General features: G+C 49.5%; 1 protein-coding gene across 14 annotated transcripts in view; it reads right to left on the bottom strand.

The window, feature by feature from the left end:
• The window catches only part of Atp2b2 (ATPase plasma membrane Ca2+ transporting 2), a 320,698-nt gene that overhangs the window by 21,965 nt on the left and 279,191 nt on the right, over positions 1-19,542 (bottom strand). For all 14 annotated transcript variants that reach the window (XM_075983151.1, XM_075983148.1, XM_075983150.1 and 11 more), the window contains 4 exons: positions 13,796-14,037; positions 10,711-10,945; positions 1,190-1,369; positions 924-1,011 (listed from right to left, as the gene is read on the bottom strand). In XM_075983151.1, the coding sequence (XP_075839266.1) occupies positions 924-1,011; positions 1,190-1,369; positions 10,711-10,945; positions 13,796-14,037 (745 nt within the window). The remainder of the gene's footprint in view (positions 1-923; positions 1,012-1,189; positions 1,370-10,710; positions 10,946-13,795; positions 14,038-19,542) is intronic.

The following is a 19,542-nucleotide window of genomic DNA, read 5'->3' as shown; positions in this document are numbered from 1 at the left end:
GCTTCTATCCACAGGACACATCTACTTCCATCTTTAAGACACAAGCATCTAAGGTGCTTAGGGGTAATCCCAGGCAGAAGTAACAACTTCACCTTCTGGACATTTTACCGATGGGGAAACTGAGACCCAGAGTGGACAGACTGGCCAAGGTCTCAGAGAGCGTAGTAGGAGTCCTAAGATATGAACCAGGGCTGTAACTACAGGAATGCCGGTTGGTGTTGCTGAGGCTTGGTGAGCGGTAACCCTCTCATGACAGGCAGGAAGGTTCTAGCCTTGGGCTATTCCCAAGCCTTCTCATCCTTTGGACCAGTTCTCAAGGGTTGGCTTCCTAAGGGTCTGAGGCCTGACAGAGGGGAAGGTGAGCTGCCTTTCAGATGACAAAGAACAGTAAATACTGTCTAGGCATGAAAGAGCTGGGTCTGTGGAAAGTTCCTGAAGGTCTGCATAAGAAAGGCTGTATGAGCTGGGCAGTGGTGGTGCATGCCTTTAATCCCAGTACTCGGGAGGCAGAGACTGGCAGATCTCTGTGAGTTCGAGGCCAGTCTGGTCTACAGAGCGAGTTCCAGGACAGGCTCAAGAGCTACAGAGAAATCTTGTCTTGGGTTGGGGTGGGGCTTTATGCACATGGATTAGAACAACTCCTGCCAGGTAGTCTGAGTCCCCAGGTCTAGGGCCACAGCTCCTTTGAGGAAGGTGAAGGGTCGGAAGAGAGCCTCTTAGTCTCCCCATGCCCCCTTTCCCCAGGGGACCTTCTGCAGGGCTCCCAAGGCTGAAAAGGAACAAGTCAGCAGGTCCTCACGTGAGGAGAATCCCTGGTGTCCCCTCTTCTCTTCTGTGGGGAAGCTGCAATGCCATGCTAATGGGGCTTGGCTCAGGGGGAGCTGCTTCTGGGCTCAGAATTACGGATGCCACCCCAGTCTTACCTTTAACCAGCGTGTGCTTATCCGTGGGCGAGGAGCGAGCCAGCACTCTCAGCTTTGGCCAGATCTTGTCAATCCGCTCCTGCTCAATCTGGAGAGGGGTGTGGTACGTCGGTGGGGTCAGAGAGAGAAATCGAGCCCCATGCAGTCACTGGGCTCTTCGGGGGCACACCAGTTGGCTTCTGTTCAAGCATGCAGTGCCCAAGCCTCCCGGCCCCCTCTTGAGCTTGGCCCGAGGCAGAGCCTTTGCGGTAGCCACATGTGCGTACCTCCCCCTTCTCATTGCGGATCCTCCGGTTGAACTCTTTGCCCTCCAAGCACAGGAAGTCCTCCCCAGGGTGGATAATGCCACACTTGATGGCAATGGCCCGGGCTGTGTTGATATTATCACCAGTGACCATGCGGACTGTGATTCCCGCCCGCTGGCACTTGCGGATGGCTTCTGGGACCTGTACAAGAGGGGTAGCCATGTGGGAGGGCGTCACTTGGGTAGGCCCTCCTTGTCTTCAAGGAGTCCAGTGCTACCTCTTCTCCCAGGCGACCTCCCTAGGTAACTAGCCAAGAGCTGATGGTGCCTATGGCAGGCATTACCAATTGATCACAACCTCATCTGAAATCTGGTAGGGTCTTAGAATTCTCAGCCCCCAGAGCCCCAGATAGCCACCACCTATTGACCTTGATAGTCTATCCTGGGATGAAATCTATGGCTTTTGACCTGGATAAAAGGCACTGGAAAGGCCCTAAGAAAGACCTACACCTTAAGTCTGGCCTTAGCCAAGAGTGCAGAGCGGTGAACTAACTGCACTTGAACTTGCCCAGGCTTCATCTACAGGGTCCACGACCAATTCCTTTGTGTATTTTCAATGTTGGAGATGCCTGTACATTCAAAGCTTCTTTATTTACCTTGATTTAGAATAAATGCGAGCGGTGCTTCTTCAGGCTAAACAAGACTGAGAGGGACCAAGCACCTGGCTTTTGCTGACTGAAACGACACACTGACATCTGGGCCAGTCTGGTCAGCCAATCAGAAGGTGCAGGGCCTTTCCTCTCAGTGGCTCCCCCCCCCCCCCTTAGAGTGGTTAGGATGTGGAACATGGCTGAGAGCCAATACCAGTGTTCATACATGACACAGATGACCGGAATGAGTAACTGTGATCCAAGGCAGTGGCAGACAGAGACATGGTTAAGGGGCATGCTACGGTGTACTGAGACATAGTTAAGGGAACATGCCACAGTGTATCAAGACCCAGAGCATGCTAGAATCCTGGGCCTGTCAGGCAAGCCTGACACCCAACTCTTCCTGCACACAATGGAACTGAGAGCTCACGCCATCCCCAATCCACCGGAAAGAGTTTGAACTGAACCTTCCAGGAGCCTCTGAGCTGCTGCTTTGTCTGCGACAAGACTGTGCTGATTTGACTGTAACTGGCCTCATAATCTCATAGGGAGTGGCACTATTAGGAGGTGTGGCCTTGCTGGAGCAGGCATGGCCTTGTTGGAGGAAGTGTGTCACTATGAGGACAGGTTTTGAAGTTTCCTATGCTCAGGATACCACCCAGTGTCTTGGTCAACATCCTGTCACCTGCAAGATGTAGGACTCTCAGCGACTATTCCAGCACCACATCTGCCTGCGCGCTGCTATGCTCCCCACCATAATGATAATGGACTGAACCTCTGAACTGTAAGTGAGCCACCCCAATTAAATGTTTTCATTTATCAGAGTTGCTATGGTCATGGTATCTATTCACAGCAATAAAAAAAACCCAAAAAAGACAAAGACCTTCCTGGCAGAAAGTATCTTTGGGTTGCCCAAGGTGTGGTGAGGTCATGACTAGCATCCTCATGGAGGGAGAAATTAGGATATAGAGATGTACACATGAAGGGGTGCACATGTTGGTGAAGGCAGGAGATGCTGGGCATGTGTCTACAACCACCAGGGTATGGTACCAATCACCAGGGTCCTGGATACGGCACCAATCACCAGGAGCCTTCTGAATGCAAACTGTCCCCTAGGTTCATATACTTGAGCACCTGGTGCCCAGCTGGTGGGGCTGAGCTAGCAGATAGTGAACTTTCAGGAGGTGGGGCTGGTTGCTAGGGGAAGGTCTTTGAGGGTTATGGGCTAGTCCTGGTTTTAGACCCACTCTCTGCCTCTGCTTCTGTTACATGTTCTTGCTGCCAGGTCAAACTGAAACCCCTCTGAAACTGTGAGTAGTCCAAACAAACCTCTCTCTCTCTCTCTCTCTCTCTCTCTCTCTCTCTCTCTCTCTCTCTCTCTCCCTCTCTCTCTGTTTTTGAGACAGGGTTTCTCTGTGTAGCCTTGGCTGTCCTGGAACTCACTTTGTAGACCAGGCTAGACTCAAACTCACAGAGATCCGCCTGCCTCTGCCTCCCGAGTTGCTGGGATTAAAGGTGTGCGCCACCACTCTGGCTGAATCCTTCTCTCTTAAGTTGCTTCTGTCAGATGTTTTGTCACAGTGGTGAGAAAAGTATCCTCTAGAGCTAGCAACTTCCTAGAGACTAAGAGTCAGGCCTGGGTCAGACTGTCACCTCTCTCATGGTCCTGGGGTCAAGTGGGTACTGCCCTGCTCAGTGTCAACAGGGTACTGTGCCTGATATCTCTAGCCCACCTTAGACTCAGGCAAGTCTCCAGGCATTCTCATGGATATGCTTTCCTTCACGAAGTCAGAAGATCTGAAATCAACTTATCCTAAGTTAGGGAACATCTGTGCTTTGTTTGGGCAGGGCTAGCAAACGAATACAGACGTTCAGTTCAAAGTCTGACATGGAAAGTTCTTACCCCTGGTCCCTTCCCAGCTGAGAAACTGCAAGAAAGGAAGTGAGACCTTGAAATGCCCTTCATAAGTCTACCCCATCTTACCCTGCCACTCCCAGGTACAGGATGTGGTTTACATAATTTAATATGCCCCCAGGGCTCTGTGTGTGTGTGTGATATACATGTGTATGATTCATGTGTATATGATGCATGCATGTGTATGATATGTGCGTGTATGATATATATATGTGATGCATGAGTATGTATGTGACTGTATATATGCATGTATGTATATGGTGCTTATATGTATGTGCCTGTTTGATGTGTGTGTGTCTAGGCAGCACACTTGCCTTCAGTCTCTGGGCTGCTGTTCTAGAAACCTACACCTTGTCTGGCTTCCATACCTAAGGTCTAATGCCAGGAGGGGTTTTGCCTCATCTGCCTCCACCCCTCTGCTCATTGCCTAGATCTCTGGGAGACATCCCCAGCAGAAGGCTGGCCCCGTCTCTGCTTGTACGCCCCTAGTGATGAGGTTGCTCTCCATCTCTGAGGTCTACTGCTCCACAGTGAAGCTAGGTTAGCTGGTTTTATTTCTCCCAGATGGAGTAACACACCATCTGAACACAACCGAACTCTCCTAGGGTCTTTAGTACAGGCTGAGACTAAGGGCTCTGGAAAGCACAGAGGAGGGTGAGTGGAGGAGAAACCACTGCGAGCTTCCCGGAGCAAGGGGTGTTTGAGTCCATTCCTTTCTGTTAAAAACAACTGAGGAGCTGTTGTGAGGTTGTGTGCAGGGGCTCAGGCCTTGCAGATAGCACACAGAGGTCCTGTCCACATTGCTGATCTGAAGGTATGCAGACAGAGATACCTCTAGGTGTAAGGGGTCTGAGCTGTGCCATAGGCCATCAGGAGGAGCTGGGGGAAGGGTGGGATGGGGGATGGTGGCTGCGAAGCCTCTGAGGGAACTGAGGTCAGACGGGGGAGGGGAAGGGGCAGGCGAGGGTTGTGTGTGGGGAGGGAGTAGGGCTTGCTCCAGTGGGCACTGTGAGGCTTCGGAAGTCCTGCACTAGAGACGAAGCAGTTGGTAGCGCAGTTTAGGACTCAGGCTTTGTCTGTTTGGTTTGTTCTGGACAGAGTCTCACTATGTAGACCAGCCTGGCCTGGGACTTGCTATGTAGAGCAGGCTAGCCTCAAAACTCCACCTGCCCCTGTCTTCTGAGCGCTGGGATTAAAAGCGTGCACCATCACGCTTGGCCCAGGACTCAGACCTTTTAGACTTCCTCACAGGATAAAGTTGACCACATTCTAGACATTGCCAACCAAACCAGGTCTGATTTAAGAACAAGCCTCCAAGCCCCTTTCTAGGTTTTCTGCTCAGAAGTGCAATAGGGGTTTTCACGAGGGCCCATATGAGGCACCTGGGATAGTTTAGACCCAGAGTGTTCTCTGAAGGCCTGTGTATTGGGGTCTTGGTCCCCAGGATGGCCCTGTCAGGAGGTACCAGGGACTTTAGGAGATGGGTATGTGTGATGTGTCTTGGAAGGGGACTCTGGGACCTCAGTCTCTTCTGTCTTTTGCCTCTCAGCTCTGACATTAACGGGGACTTTGCCATGTGCTCCTGCTGCTGTTGCTGCCTTGCCAACGGCTCCAGAGTAGTGGGACTCACTGGCCGTGAACTGATACCTCTGAAATCATGAGCCTAATGGGACCTTTGTCCATTATTTTATTACAGTAATGGAAAGCTATGTTTTTTCCATTTCCCTTTCTTTGCCCACTCTGCCCCGCAGCCTGGGATGCCCTTTTCCCCTCAGCCTTTATATGGGACCTTTTACTTGCCATCTGTGCTCAATGCCCTCTACTCAGGAAGCATCTAGATCCCACCAACCCAGAGGGACTTCTTAAACTGTTCTTAGGCTTTTCTTTGCTCGGTTGTTCATTCACTCAACAAACAGCAAGGGAACATTCGGTTGCTCTGAGCTTGGAGGCCCGAGATGATTAAGACTCAAATCTCAGGAGCATGGCTCTGGTTGAAATATGTTTTCCATATAAATAAAACCAGTCTTATCTATTTTAAAAAGTGGCTTCCTCTGCTAAAATTATCCTAGATATTCTCACTGAGAAAAAAAAGAGCCAGGAAATGGGCGCTTCCTGTTGTCATTACATAAAGGCTTTTAAACATCTGCTGTTTCTGGTGACAGCCGGTGTCTGTGACTCCAAGGGCTCCGAACGCCCCCGAGGTAACCCCCAGTGTGTCCTAAACCGATGCTCCACTGACAGCTTCCTCCGTGCTGGCTTCTGCCAGCTTCGGAATTGTCTTAAGTAAGAACTGGGGTGAGTGTTTAATGCTGCTGTGGCCTGTGGTGGACCTGAGGCAGGAAAGCAGTGTGCAGTGGGGAAACTGAGGCAGGTGGGGAGTAAGCCTAGGAAAGTCTGGGGACCACAGCATTTCGTCTTCCTGGGCCTCACCATGCTGGATCCCAGTACAGAGGGCTCATTGTGTGACTTCAGGAACCATATGCTGGGTAAGGGACAGAGGACAGAGCTGGGAAAGCTCAGGAGACACAGGGACCCTGCAGGAAAGCCACATACAAAAATGCGGACAGGGCTGCCTGTGAGGTGGGACCCAAGGCCCGAGTATGGCAGAAGTTCAGTGTGAGGTGGGAACTGGGGTCTGGGTGTGGTGGGGGCTCACTGTGAGGTGGGAACTGGGGTCTGGGTGTGGGGACACTGACTGTGAGGTGGGAACTGGGGTCTGGGTGTGGACTCACTGTGAGGTGGGAAGTGGGGTTTGGGTGTGGGGACACTGACTGTGAGGTGGGAACTGGGGCCAGGGTGTGGTGGGGGCTCACTGTGAGGTGGGAAGTGGGGTCTGGGTGTGGTGAGGACTCACTGTGAGGTGGGAAGTGGGGTCTGGGTGTGGTGAGGACTCACTGTGAGGTGGGAAGTGGGGTCTGGGTGTGGTGAGGGCTCACTGTGAGGTGGGAAGTGGGGTCTGGGTGTGGTGAGGACTCACTGTGAGGTGGGAAGTGGGGTCTGGGTGTGGTGAGGGCTCACTGTGAGGTGGGAAGTGGGGTCTGGGTGTGGTGAGGGCTCACTGTGAGGTGGGAAGTGGGGTCTGGGTGTGGTGAGGGCTCACTGTGAGGTGGGAAGTGGGGTCTGGGTGTGGTGGGGACTCACTGTGAGGTGGGAAGTGGGGTCTGGGTGTGGTGAGGACTCACTGTGAGGTGGGAACTGGGGTCTGGGTGTGGACTCACTGTGAGGTGGGAAGTGGGGTCTGGGTGTGGACTCACTGTGAGGTGGGAAGTGGGGTCTGGGTGTGGTGAGGGCTCACTGTGAGGTGGGAAGTGGGGTCTGGGTGTGGTGAGGGCTCACTGTGAGGTGGGAACTGGGGTCTGGGTGTGATGGGGGCTCACTGTGAGGTGGGAACTGGGGTCTGGGTGTGGGGACACTGACTGTGAGGTGGGAACTGGGGTCTGGGTGTGGACTCACTGTGAGGTGGGAAGTGGGGTCTGGGTGTGGTGAGGACTCACTGTGAGGTGGGAAGTGGGGTCTGGGTGTGGTGAGGGCTCACTGTGAGGTGGGAACTGAGGTATGGGTGTAGTGAGAGCTCATTGTGTGGGGGAACTGGGGGCCTTGTCAGAATGAGGCTCTAGGTTCAGGTCTCAGCAGGAGAAAGAAGACCCCGCCCCACCCCATCCCGCAGTTCTGCTGGTTTAACTTGGAGATTCATACTTTCCGACCTTCTCATTCCCAGACAGGGAAACTGAAGCCCAGGAGGAGATGTCACCTAAGGCACCTGCGATGCTTTATGTCACCTGCCAATGACAGCATCTGCAGTCACCTTGGGGTCAACTCTCTGGCCATGTCTGTGAGGATTTTCCAGATCAGGTTAACTGAAGGGGGAAAATCCACCCTAACGACGGGCAGCATCTATCCATACGCTAGGGTCCTAGACAGAACATGAGGAGAAAGAGCTGAGCCCCAGCATCCGTCTCTCTCAACTCCCTGACTGCAGATGCCATGTCACACTGCCTTCCCCTCCAAATATAAGCTCGAATCAACCCATCCGTCCTTAAGTTGCTTCGGTCAGGTAATTTGTTTCAGGGATGAGAAAGGAGTTGACGAGAGACTGTCAGAGGGGCGTGTTAAGCTGGGGTCCCAACCCTGGAGGAAGCTACAGAGCCCAACTACAGCTTGCAGTGCTTTAGAAATTAAAATAAAGTGTGTGTGTGTGTGTGTGCGCATGCGTGTGTGTATATGTGTGTGTGTGTGCATGATTTTTACATGCCATAGTACGCATGTGGCTGTTAGAGGACAGCTCTGTAGAGTGAGCCCTCTCTTTCCACTTTTCTCAGAATTCCAGAGATTAAATTTACGTCATCCACCTTGCATGGTAAACACTTTTCCCCACTGAGCCAAGCCATCCTGCCCACATCATAACATGCATTTCTGAATACACTTCCCAGTGGGTCATGGGTGAGGTGGGGCACAGGCTGGAAGGTTGAAAGGCGATGGGCAGGATGATGGACTGATGGAAGCCTAGTGGGCTTGGGTGTGATGCTAGCAGCTACCTCTGGTCTAAAGAGGACAGAGCCTGCAAGGAGAGGGCCCTTAAGTTGACACACATTCTGTAGATAGGACAAAAACATCCCAAGGAAGCAGGTGACTTGTTGGGGGCAAAACTTGGTCTTGTGTCCAGCTGCCTCTTTTCATTTGAATGTTTAAAGCAAGAACTTTAGATGACAATATGGTCATTAAAAAGCACTGGGGGCTTAGTCCTGCTCCAAGGTCCTGGGCACGGAGCTCTCTGTAGGTTTTCCCTCCTGCCTCCTTTTTATGGCTCCTGGGTCAAGGCTTGGAACACCAGGTCTACTCTGGGTCCATCGAGCCACTTACAGTGAGACTTTGGGATCATCCTGGTCTCTCAGGGCCTAGTGTGCATCCATAAACTAATGAGTGGGAAGGGGCCTGAATGAGGTCAAGGTTCAAACCTCCATGACCAGCATTCAAAACAGAAGAGGGCAGAGGACACTTGCGGCATGTTTGACTTCATGGAATTCTAAGTGTGCTACCGAGTTACATGGTTGGGTCATAGCTAAAGGTCTTAGGCCCTCCTGCAGGTTTATCACTGTCCTCTGGAAGGATGTTTCAGAGGCTGGTTGGGGCAGGGTCAGTCTGGAGTTGGAGGAGGCTGCACAGAAGGGAGCAACTGGGAAGAGGCTGGATAGGTGACCTGACCCTGACACACTCTGTGACAAACCTCTGCTTGCCCACATGCAGTGATTTCAGGGAGGAGATAACAGATGAACCCATTTCTGGGAGGCCTGAGCCCAGCTGGTGACAAACAGCTGTCCTGGGAGGTTGAACACCATCTTCAGGGACTAGGCAGACAGACAGGAAGAGGGCTAAAATGGATAATAAAGAGGCAAACTTTCTGCTCTGTGTGTGTGGAGTGGGGGAGCGGCAAGAACAGTGTTGAGGGCTGGGGTCAAATTCATTCATTCATTCATTCATTCATTCATTCATTCATTCATTCCGCAAGCCCCTGCTTTTTCTGAAGGCTAGGCTGTTGCCAGTACAGGATCCTGAGAAAATAATGATTCAGCTGGGGAGGCCATGAAGTATCCTCATTTTTGGGTCTCTGACCTATATGCTGGTCTTGATACTCATATGTATATAGCCTGCTTTCTTATGCTACCTCATGGGTATGTGTAGGTATGGAGGAAGATAGTGTTATACCCAGGCTACCGATATGACTCAGAGAGGTTATGTAATTGGCTCAGTGTCACACAGCTCAGCCATGCTAGAACATGGGGATCCAGGTCTGTCTGATACCTGTGCTGTCTGATGCCTTTTGCAGCTACCTGGCTTGGATGTCAAAGTCCATGTTTGTGATCTGGTTTCGTCGTTCTTTGGAAGACAGAATCCTACAGCACCAGGTAGGAGCCCATAAGACAGCTCTCTACCTGTCTCCACTTTAAAAAGGGACCACTGGGCCTCTGAGAGAGCAGGGAGTGTCCAGAGGCCCAAAGAGAACACTACCAGAGCAGGGCAGGACACTGAATGGGTCATTGTTGGAGGAAAGTAGTCCTGGGTATCAATACTAAATCTCACAAGCCAAGGCCTACACGGACCCACTGTGGCCCAAGGGGAAGAGAAGCCAGCTCCTGTACCTGCTTCAGGCCCTGTGGGTAAGGTGAATTCCTGGCCTGGCCACAGCACTGACATCTTTCCACAAAGCCTAATCCTGCATGGGCAGACACAAGCCACACAGGCTACACAGCCATTCTTCTGTGACCACTACAGGCTTTCTCTCTGAATTCACTTACAGTTAACAGAGCCTGGAGTGGGACTGTGCTCCCAGCATCCCACAAGGAACACTTCACATACCCCTTTCATCCTTATCACGTGGGCGAAGTCACATGTGCCTTCTGCTGGGAATGTGATGGGCCCTTGACTTGGGAGCCTTGTCTCCCAGATGCCTGCTGAAGGCAGATTGTGGCTGTGTTAGCAGGCTGGCCAGGGGACCCTATTACTGAGCCACCTCTTGGCAGAAAGAGACACAACACTGACAGAATACTATGCTGTGGGCTCTCCTAGGAGGATGTCCTGTGTACCCAGCTGTAATCGGGGCTTAGAAAATCCAGAACATGACAATAACCACATCCTATAGGGTTAGAGGCTTCTGGAGCTAGGCAAGCCCTAGACAGAAGGGAAACAGTCTTGGTGGATGTAGCGGGAATAGTGTTCTCACTCAGAGTAGCACCTGCTTATGGGCTGGGGGTGGGAGGGTCCTTCCCAGGTCTTTCCGAGTAGGTCTCTCTACACTGTCTTTAAGTGGGATTGTTTGAGCTACATTGTCTTTATGTGGGATTGCTTGAGCACGGGAAGGATCCTGGTCCTGTTGCATAGGGACCTGAAGCACAGAGAGCTGAGTGGATAGTTTCCAGGTTACTCATTGACCTGGCTCTAGCCCTGTCCCCTTCTCCTGAGCTCGCCGGCCTCAGGGCCTACCTCAGGTCGCACTGGGTCTTCAATGCCCACCACGCAGATGCACGTGAGTTCATTGAGAATGTCATTCTCGTTGTCCCAGTCGGGCTCAGGGCTGCTGGGGAAGTCACGGTAGGCCACACAGATGGTACGGAGCCCATCACAGGCCATGGGCTCGATCACCTTCTTCACCATCTCATCTCTGTCACGGGGCCGGAAGACACGGGGCTCACCAGCCCCACTAAGGATCTTGCAGCACCTGGGGGAGGGAAGGGAAGGAGATGAATGAGGCCCACTTACCTTAGCCATCGGACACCCACCTTATCTGCCTCCCACAGTGACTCAGTGTGTGCAGCAGGCAGGGGTGCAACTAGGTGGCCTTTTTACAATATTTCCTTAGGTCCCTGAGCTGTCTGCTGCATGTTGTGTTTGGGAAGTTCCAATTGGGGGGCAGGGAGCAGTACCTCAGCTGAGATGGCTTGGGAAGCCCAAAACCTAGGCTAGTGGGTCTCTACCTTGCTCAGATATTAGGCTCACCTGAGGAGCATCTAATAAAATGAAGGTATAGGCCAGCCTTCATGGTTCTAGTCAGTGCTGTGGGACAATGGTCTGTACACTGTCGATTGTATTTTAATAAAATGCTGATTGGTCAGTAGCCAGGCAGGAAGTAGAGGTGAGGCAATGAGAACAGGAGAATTCTGGGAATAGAAAAGCTTAGTCTACAGTCATCACCCAGACACAGAACAAGCAAGATGTGAATACTTCGCTGAAAAAGGTATCAAGCCACGTGGCTAACACAGACAAAAATTATGGGCTAACATAAGTTATAAGAGTTAATAAGAAGCCTGAGTTAATAGGCCAATCAGTTTATAATTAATGCAGACCTCTGTATTTCTTTGGGACTGAGTGACTACAGGATTGGGTGGGACAGAAACTTTGGTCAACAGAATGGCATGCCAATGTGGGACCGACCAAATCCACTTAAAAGCCCGAGAGAGCTAGGGAAGTTATTCTAGATAGAAAAGAATAGAGTTAAGCACGGCTTCTTGATAGCAGCACTTTCTCTGGTGGGCTCTGCTTGCTAGAGGCAAGTGTTCTCATTTGAGAGAGACTTCCTGACTCAGCTTTAGCTGTAAAACCTTGCAGCTCTTTTAAGAGGTCCTGCCATGAAACATTTAAATGGTGTTGATGGAAAGCTGATTGCATACTTTTTGGTGGTGGCAGGGACCTTGAAATGCCACAGAGTTGTGGCGATAAATGTGGTTCCGGCAAGTACCTCTGACATGAGGCCAGACTCTCAGAAAAAAGCCAAGGAATGGGCTAGATCCAGCTGCCAAAGCCACGGCTTTAATCCTAGGTACATCACTTAGCAAATTAAAGACTCACGTGGTCAGAAAAAGAGAGCTATACAGTAAAGATAGATTCAAAGATGAAGAAAACCTCTAAATGGTTTAATGTGTGTTTAATTAAAAAATATATATAGACTTGAAAGAGAAAAAGAAAAGGATAAAGTCCTTAACATAAAAAAGAAAGAGAGCAGTTGGTTGCGGTGGCACACACCTTTAATCCCAGAACTTGGGAGGTTGAGGCAGGCAGATCTCTGTGAGTTCAAGGACAGCCTGGTCTACAGAGTGAGTCTCAGGAGATCCAAAGATACACAGAGAAACCCTGTCACACAAAGCCAAAAATTAAAAATAAAAATAAAAGAAATAGAGTTTAAAATAAAACCACATAAAGATGGAAAATACATAGAGAATCTGGATACTGTATGTTATTGTGTTGTCTTTAAATTGTTTGATGGTTGAGGAAAGAACAAAAGCTACTAAAAGACATTTGATTATAAATACTGCTGGATTAACCCAACATACATTTTGAAAATGCCTTGACTTCAAAATTTAAGTCAAAAGGTATGTTACTTTGGAGAAGAGGTTTTGCTTTTGTTTCCACAGGAAATGAGATGCTGTGGATTCATTCTGGGCTAAGAAAAAAAATCAGGTTTGATTAAGGAAAACCCCTGAGAAATCTCTGATGGAGCAGATAGCCCAAATGTCTGAGTTCTACATCCAGAACATATTCAAAACTGTTGCCCGAGATGATTAAGCCTCACAGAATATTCCATTCAGGACTTGACTATAATTCAAAAGTTTCTTTAGGTCCCCATAAGATTATCAGCATCCTCAATCAGCAGGAAGTAGCCTGGAAAACAAACCTACATTCCCAAAAAATGGATTATTGATGTTTGCCTTTCTTTAGAACGTTGGTTACAAGTTGTTATATATAATGGTCAGGAGAAAAGCTAACCAAAGGAGATTTGATTCAGAGTTCTTTTTTTTTTAAAGGGGGAAGTGCTGTGGGACAATGGTCTGTACACTGACAATTGTATTTTAGTAAAATGCTGATTGGCTAGTAGCCAGGCAGGAAGTATAGGTGTGATGACTAGGCAGGAAGTAGAGGCGGGGCAATGAGAACAGAAGAATTCTGAGAATAGAAAAGTTCAGTCTACAGTCATCACCCAGACACAGAGGAAGCCAGACTTAGAGTAAGCAAGATGTGACTGCCTTGCTGAAAAAGGTACCAAGCTAACACAGACAAAAATTACGGGATATAATATAATATAATATAAGTTATAAGAGTTAATAAGAAGCCTGAGCTAATAGGCCAATCTATTTATAATTAATACAGACCTCTGTGTGTTTCTTTGAGACTGAATGACTCCAGGACCAGGTGGGACAGAAATCTCAGTCAACACTAGTCAGAGTTGTCTGGGGTAAAACAGGAATCGATGGATTGTCTTTCTCCCCTCCCTTCCTTTCTTCCCTTACATTCTATTTTTTTTTTGTTTTTTTGAGAGAGGATCTCAGTGTAGACCAGGCTGGCCTTAATCTCAGAGATTCTCCTGCCTGACTCCTGAGTGCAGGGATTAAGGTGTGTGTCACCATGTCTTTCACTAAGGTGATTCTAATACACTTACAAGTCAGGATTGAGAATCTCTGGGCTTGACTGAAGGACAAAGGGGGAAACTGAGGTGCAGAGGGAAACTAACTTGCTTAGGTTTGGCTTACATAGGGATGTATGACTCAGACATCCCCAGCCATGCTGGGTGGCTTACTTTTTAAGCACGATCTCGGAGGCACCCTTGCTGTACATGCGGAAGCTCTCGTCGGGCATCTTGATGACGGTGCTCATGGACTTGCGCACGGAGTTGAAGGTGTACACCTTATACAGCTTCTCTTCCGGCATCTGGCTGCGCACCGGCTCGTAGTCCTGCTTCAAGTCCAGCACGAAGCCCAGCAGGCCACACTCAGTCTTGTTGCCCACCTGCCGGGGCAGGGCACCCTCCTTTTCTGGGGGCTGTGGAGAGAAGTGGTGCTGCTTGTGCAGGGCAGGACTTGCCACAGAGGAATCCTGGCACTGGCTATGATTTTGACCCTGATGTTGCTGCATGGCTGAGCCTCCAGCAGTCAGGGCCACTGGTGGCTAGGATGTGGGCCTCTGAGACACTCTAGGCCTCTGAGACAGACACTCTAGGCCTCTGAGACAGACACTCTAGGCCTCTGAGACAGACACTCTAGGTCTCTGAGGCACTCTAGGCTAGTCCTGATTCTGGGGCAGATTATTAAGCAGAATTTGCTTTTTTAAAAATTATGAATGATTTCTGTGCTAGTTTGTTTTCTATTGTGATAAACGCTATGACTGAAAACAGCTTGGGGGAGGAAATGGTGTATTTCAGTCCTCATCATGGTCCCACAGTCCTTCATTAAGGGAAGTCAGGACAGGAACTCAAGGCAGGAACTGAAGCAGAAGCCATGGAGGGACATTGTTTACCGGCTGCCTAGGGACCATCTGCCTAGGGATGACGCCTCCCACAGTGGCCTGGGCTTGGTCACATTAGTCATCAGTCAAGAGTATGCCCCGAAATATTGTCTACAGGTCGATCTCATGGAGGCATTTCCTCAGTTGAGGTTCCTCTACCTAGATGATTCGAGCTTGTGCCACAGTAACACAAAACAAAACAACACCATTTCCAACATAAAAGATAATGATAAAGAAACAGACAACCACACAACTGCTTCAGATTCTTTCCATGTTTGCTTGTCTTAAGACAGGGCCTGTCTCATGTAGCTCAGGCTGAATCTGAACTGGCTACACAGCCGAAACATGTTCTAAAACTCCTGATCTTCTTGCCTCTAGCTCCCAAGAGCTGGATTATAAGTGTGCCACCATGTCAGGCTAGAATTTTCTTTTTTTGAAGAATAAAACATGTGGGTTGAAGTTGAACTCCTCTGTATATTTCTTCTCACCTGCAGAACCCACTATCTGACCCGGAAGGGCTCCCAGTCTTCAGTTTGTTTTTAATCATCCCTGGATGTGTGTTCTGACATTTTAAGATAACAGTTGATAAAAACTAACTCAGGAGGTCCTTGACACTCTCCTCCCAGCTCCCCCCAGTGTTAACCTCCCACATCACCACAGCAACAATATCACAACAAGGCAGGGATGCAGACACAGTCAAAGCAACCTCATTCAGACCCCACATGCATCCACACGTATTTGGTTCTTTATCAAGGTATGACATTGATTCCTGGAAGCATCACGATGTCTAAACAGGGCAGTTTATCATGCATTCCTGTTTCACTCCCTGATGGCCGTAGCTTGCTCTCTCCCTGTCTCTGGTCACCAGTTTCTGCCCCTCTGCTTGTCTCATGTCTCTTTTCCTTTTGGTGCACACTGGAGATCAAACTCAGATACTTGGACACGCTAAACAAGAGATTTACCATGTGCTTTTTCATCGAGCTACATCCCCAGCCCGTGTCAGTCACGTCAAGCATGGTTACATACATGAAATCTTACAGAATGTCATTGATGGAGACTGGCTTTTTCACTCAGCATAAGCCCCTTGAAACCAGGTATCCTGTGTACCTCATGCCTTTGAGTAACATGTCAACAGTGTGTGTGGACCATCATCCTGGTTTTGACTTAGGTTAGAACACACAGAATAGCTATTTCTGTCACATTAAAATAAATGGCCAAACGGCCCTGGAGGATGGCTTAGCCATACAGTGCCTGCCACACAAGCACGAGGCCCCAGGTTCGGACTCCCAGTACCCACATGAAAACCTGGGAGTGCCTGTGTGTGCTTGGAACCCCAGTGCTGGGGAGGAAGAGATGGCAGGATCTCTGGAGCTCGCTGGCCCAATAGTAAAGCAAAATTGGTGAACCCAGCTTCTGTGAGAGACTCTGTCTCAAAAAATAAGGTGGAGCCAGAGATGGTGGCACACACCTTTAATCCCAGAATTCAGGAAGCAGAAGCAGGTTTATTTCTGTAAATTCCAGGACAGCCAGTCTCAATAAATAAAAAAAAATAATTTGGAGAGTGATTGAAGAAGATATCACATATTGACCTTTAGCTGATACACACATAATCACACTCACACGCATATCCACACTCCTGCTCTCTCTCTCTCTCTCTCTCTCTCTCTCTCTCTCTCTCTCTCTCTCTCACACACACACACACACACACACAGTGGCTTTTCCAAGAGGTCTAGCCCAATGTCTGTGTGGGCACGTAGCTCTGTCTGGCCTGTTGAAAGCTTCCTATCAGGAGGCTGGCCCCTGTTGTCACTCAGTCACTCCCCAGTCCACTTGTGAAGCTGGCTTGTGCTCACCACTCCAGTGTGTTCCTTCTAAACTCTGCAAATGCCACTCTACAAATAAGCTCAATTGACTCATCCTTCCTCCTGGTTCTTCTATCTTTCCCTTCTCGCCACCTGCTCCTTTGACACACTCTTCAGCATCTGCTGGTCCTCTGGCAGCATCTCTTGTCCTGTTCCTGCAGAATCCCTTCCCCTTTGCTGGTGGGCAAAGGCCTTCTCTTCCTTAAGGTCATGCTCAAATATCTCCTGTGTGGGTCCATCTCTTGCTTTCTAATTCCCTCCAAGTTCCCAGGCCAAACACGAACCCAGCACATAGTAGGTGCTTACCTACTGTTTGCTGATGGCTCAAGATGGACCAGTTGGCTGGGATAGATGTAGGACAGTAAGGTCAGTACAGGATGCTGTGCATGAGCAGCAGGGTAGGCTTGGGACAAGTGCACAAGTGACTGCTGGGAACGCAGCTCTGCAAGTGCTCACACTCCCTCCCGCACCCCGGCCCCCAGACACACACCCACTCATCTCTCTGAAAATTACGGTGTAGCTACTTGGGTGGTGTGTTCTCCGAACAGTCAATGGCTGCTGGAGATAACCGTAGGCCTGGAGAGGTTTTGAAGAGGAACAAATAGCAATGGTGACATCTGTGCTCCCTCCACCTCAGAAGTGACGTGGCCTGGGTCTCAGATGAGCCTTGCAGAAGGGGCTATCTGAATCCATCCTCACCCTTTGTGATATTGCCCAAGAAAGCATCTGGGGCAAAGAGGCTGATTCAGGACGCCAGCTTTAGGGCTGGGGAGACGAGCTCAGCAGTTACAAGTGCCTGCTCTTCAATCATGAGGCTAGAGCTCGGATCCCCGAGCCCATCCTGGGTAGCTCACAAATGCCTATAGCACTGGCTCTAGGGGAGCTGATACCCTCTGCTGGCCTCTGTAGGCACCTGCATACATATGCACATATACACCCACACAGACACGTATACAAGCCACCCACACAGGCACAGAAATAAAACACAATAAAACAATTACGAAAAAGAAGTCAGCCTATACCAGTGGCTCAGGGCAGGGGTGAGCTCTTCATCGTTGATGGGGCATGCCTCTGGCTTACTCTCCATCCCTGAAGCCCTGACTCAGACCCGGGAAGCAGACTAGAGCATGTGGGGATATAGACATGGATAGGCAGTGACCCCAAGACCCATGGATGCCAAGGAAGAAAGAAGATTTCAAACATGCCCACAGTTTCCTCATCTGTGGGATGTAGGGATTGGAGCAGAGGTCAAAAGATCAGCCACTTTCACATCAGTAGAACGTGGTGAGGGATGGCGAAGTGGGATTGAGTGGAAGGTTCCTTAGCGGGTGATCTGAGGTTCAGAACATCTCTTGGCTCCCTCAGCCTGGCTAACCTGAGACTCAGCATGAAGTGTCTTAGACGGTACCCCACTCCAGGTCACACTGAATCAGTGACAACTTCTCATCAAAAATTTTTTTTGAGAAAATAAATTCTAAAATCTTACTTTTGGCTCACTAAATGTTCTGTTATGTTGTACTTTAAAAACTAATTTTATAACTAACTTTCTGGTGGTTTCAGTTTTATGTGTTTTCCACAACAGCGCTCCACCCCTCTGCTAATGAAAGAAAATGACGACACAGAGGCCTTAAATAAAAATACCTAATTACTTACTTGCCCCAGAGAGCCGAGCAGTCAGGCCTGCCAAGCACCCGGCATTTTATTACCCTCTGTGAAATATTTTAATTTTCCTCTAAGAGGATTTCAAACAATCCAGTGTTGCAAATGGCAGAGCTGCCTCCTCCGTAATTCAATTTGTTTCTCTGAACTTGAGCTCTGAAATCGCCTACGTGCGTTACTAAGAAGCGGTTGGTTGCCCTTCCCTCTTTGCTCTTGACTTTTTTACATCCTGACAAAGTCAGAGAGGTTTTGCCTGTGTTCCAGCTGCAGAAGGTATCTTCTCTATGGGGCTTCTGTTCCGAGGCTAGAGGCCTGCTTAGAGGGTGGGGCCTCCCCTTCCCTCCCCCATCTCCAGGGGAAGGGTAGAAATAAGCTGCTCTTGCTGCACAGCTGCTGAAGCCAGGCCTGAGGCTGCTGCAAGCATCCTGAATTCATCCCAGAGCTCCCCACCCTTGCTTGGGTATTAAGCCCCCAGTAGTGCAGGGTGTAGCCATGGGCCTATTGTAGCTGGGCCAGTTGATGCTCTGTGTTTTGGTGCTGGGGCATGAATGCAGTGGAATCAATATATGACGACTTGAAGCGCTACCAACAATGTAAAGTTAAAACAAATGGGATTAAGGGCTGGTGAGATGGCTCAGTGGGTAAAGGTTCTTGCTGCCAAGCCTGAAGACCCGAGTTCAAATCCCGGAAGCCACAGTGTTGAAGGCGAGAGATGACTCCACAAAGCTGCCCTCTGACCTCCACATGTGTGTCATGGCATGTGTGGGCTATACTTATACACATCACACCCACACACCCACACATATATAAAATTAAAACCAAATACCCAGCATACATCACCTCACACCCATTATGATGTTACTATTAAATAGCAAAAGAAATAACAAATGCCTGTAAGAACGCGAAGTGCCCGGGACCCTTGTACGCTGTCGGTAGGAATGTAAGATGATGCAGACACTGCGGAACACGGGGAGCCCCGTCACACAGTAAGGTACAAATAATGACCACAGGGACTCAAGGACACCGTAGAGCTCGCATGCTCACGGCAACTAAGCTGTGGAAGCGAGGGATGGACGAATGGAAACACAAAGTGGTTTACACACACTGTGGAATACTGCTGAGTCTCAAAGAGGAAAGGCATTCTGGCGTCTGCTCTTACAGGGGTGAAGCGGAGGACATGGTGCTAAGAGAAATAAACCAGACACAAATGGTCTGATCTCAAGAAGTATCCACTCAGAGATGGAGGGCTGAGGGGCTGCTGCCAGGAGCTCAGGAAAGGGCCTGGGAGGTTGGTACTGATGTAGCCAGAGGTTCAGTTTTGCAAGATGACAAGTGTATGGCTGGGTCACAGCCATGGGCATGCACATCCTCCTCCTAACCCGTGTGTTTAAAGATGGTTGAAAGGGTCCAGATGGCAAAATGGTCAGATTTTGTGGTACATGGAGGAAACCACCCAAACAAACTCCATTCTAACCACTGATTTGAGTATTAAATATCCTCTAAGGGTCAAAATGTCTTAGAG

The sequence above is a fragment of the Microtus pennsylvanicus genome, chromosome 8 (genome assembly GCF_037038515.1).
Source record: "Microtus pennsylvanicus isolate mMicPen1 chromosome 8, mMicPen1.hap1, whole genome shotgun sequence".
NCBI lineage: Eukaryota > Metazoa > Chordata > Mammalia > Rodentia > Cricetidae > Microtus > Microtus pennsylvanicus.
Note: the sequence above shows the minus strand (reverse complement) of the source record. Positions and strands in the feature narration are given on the sequence as shown.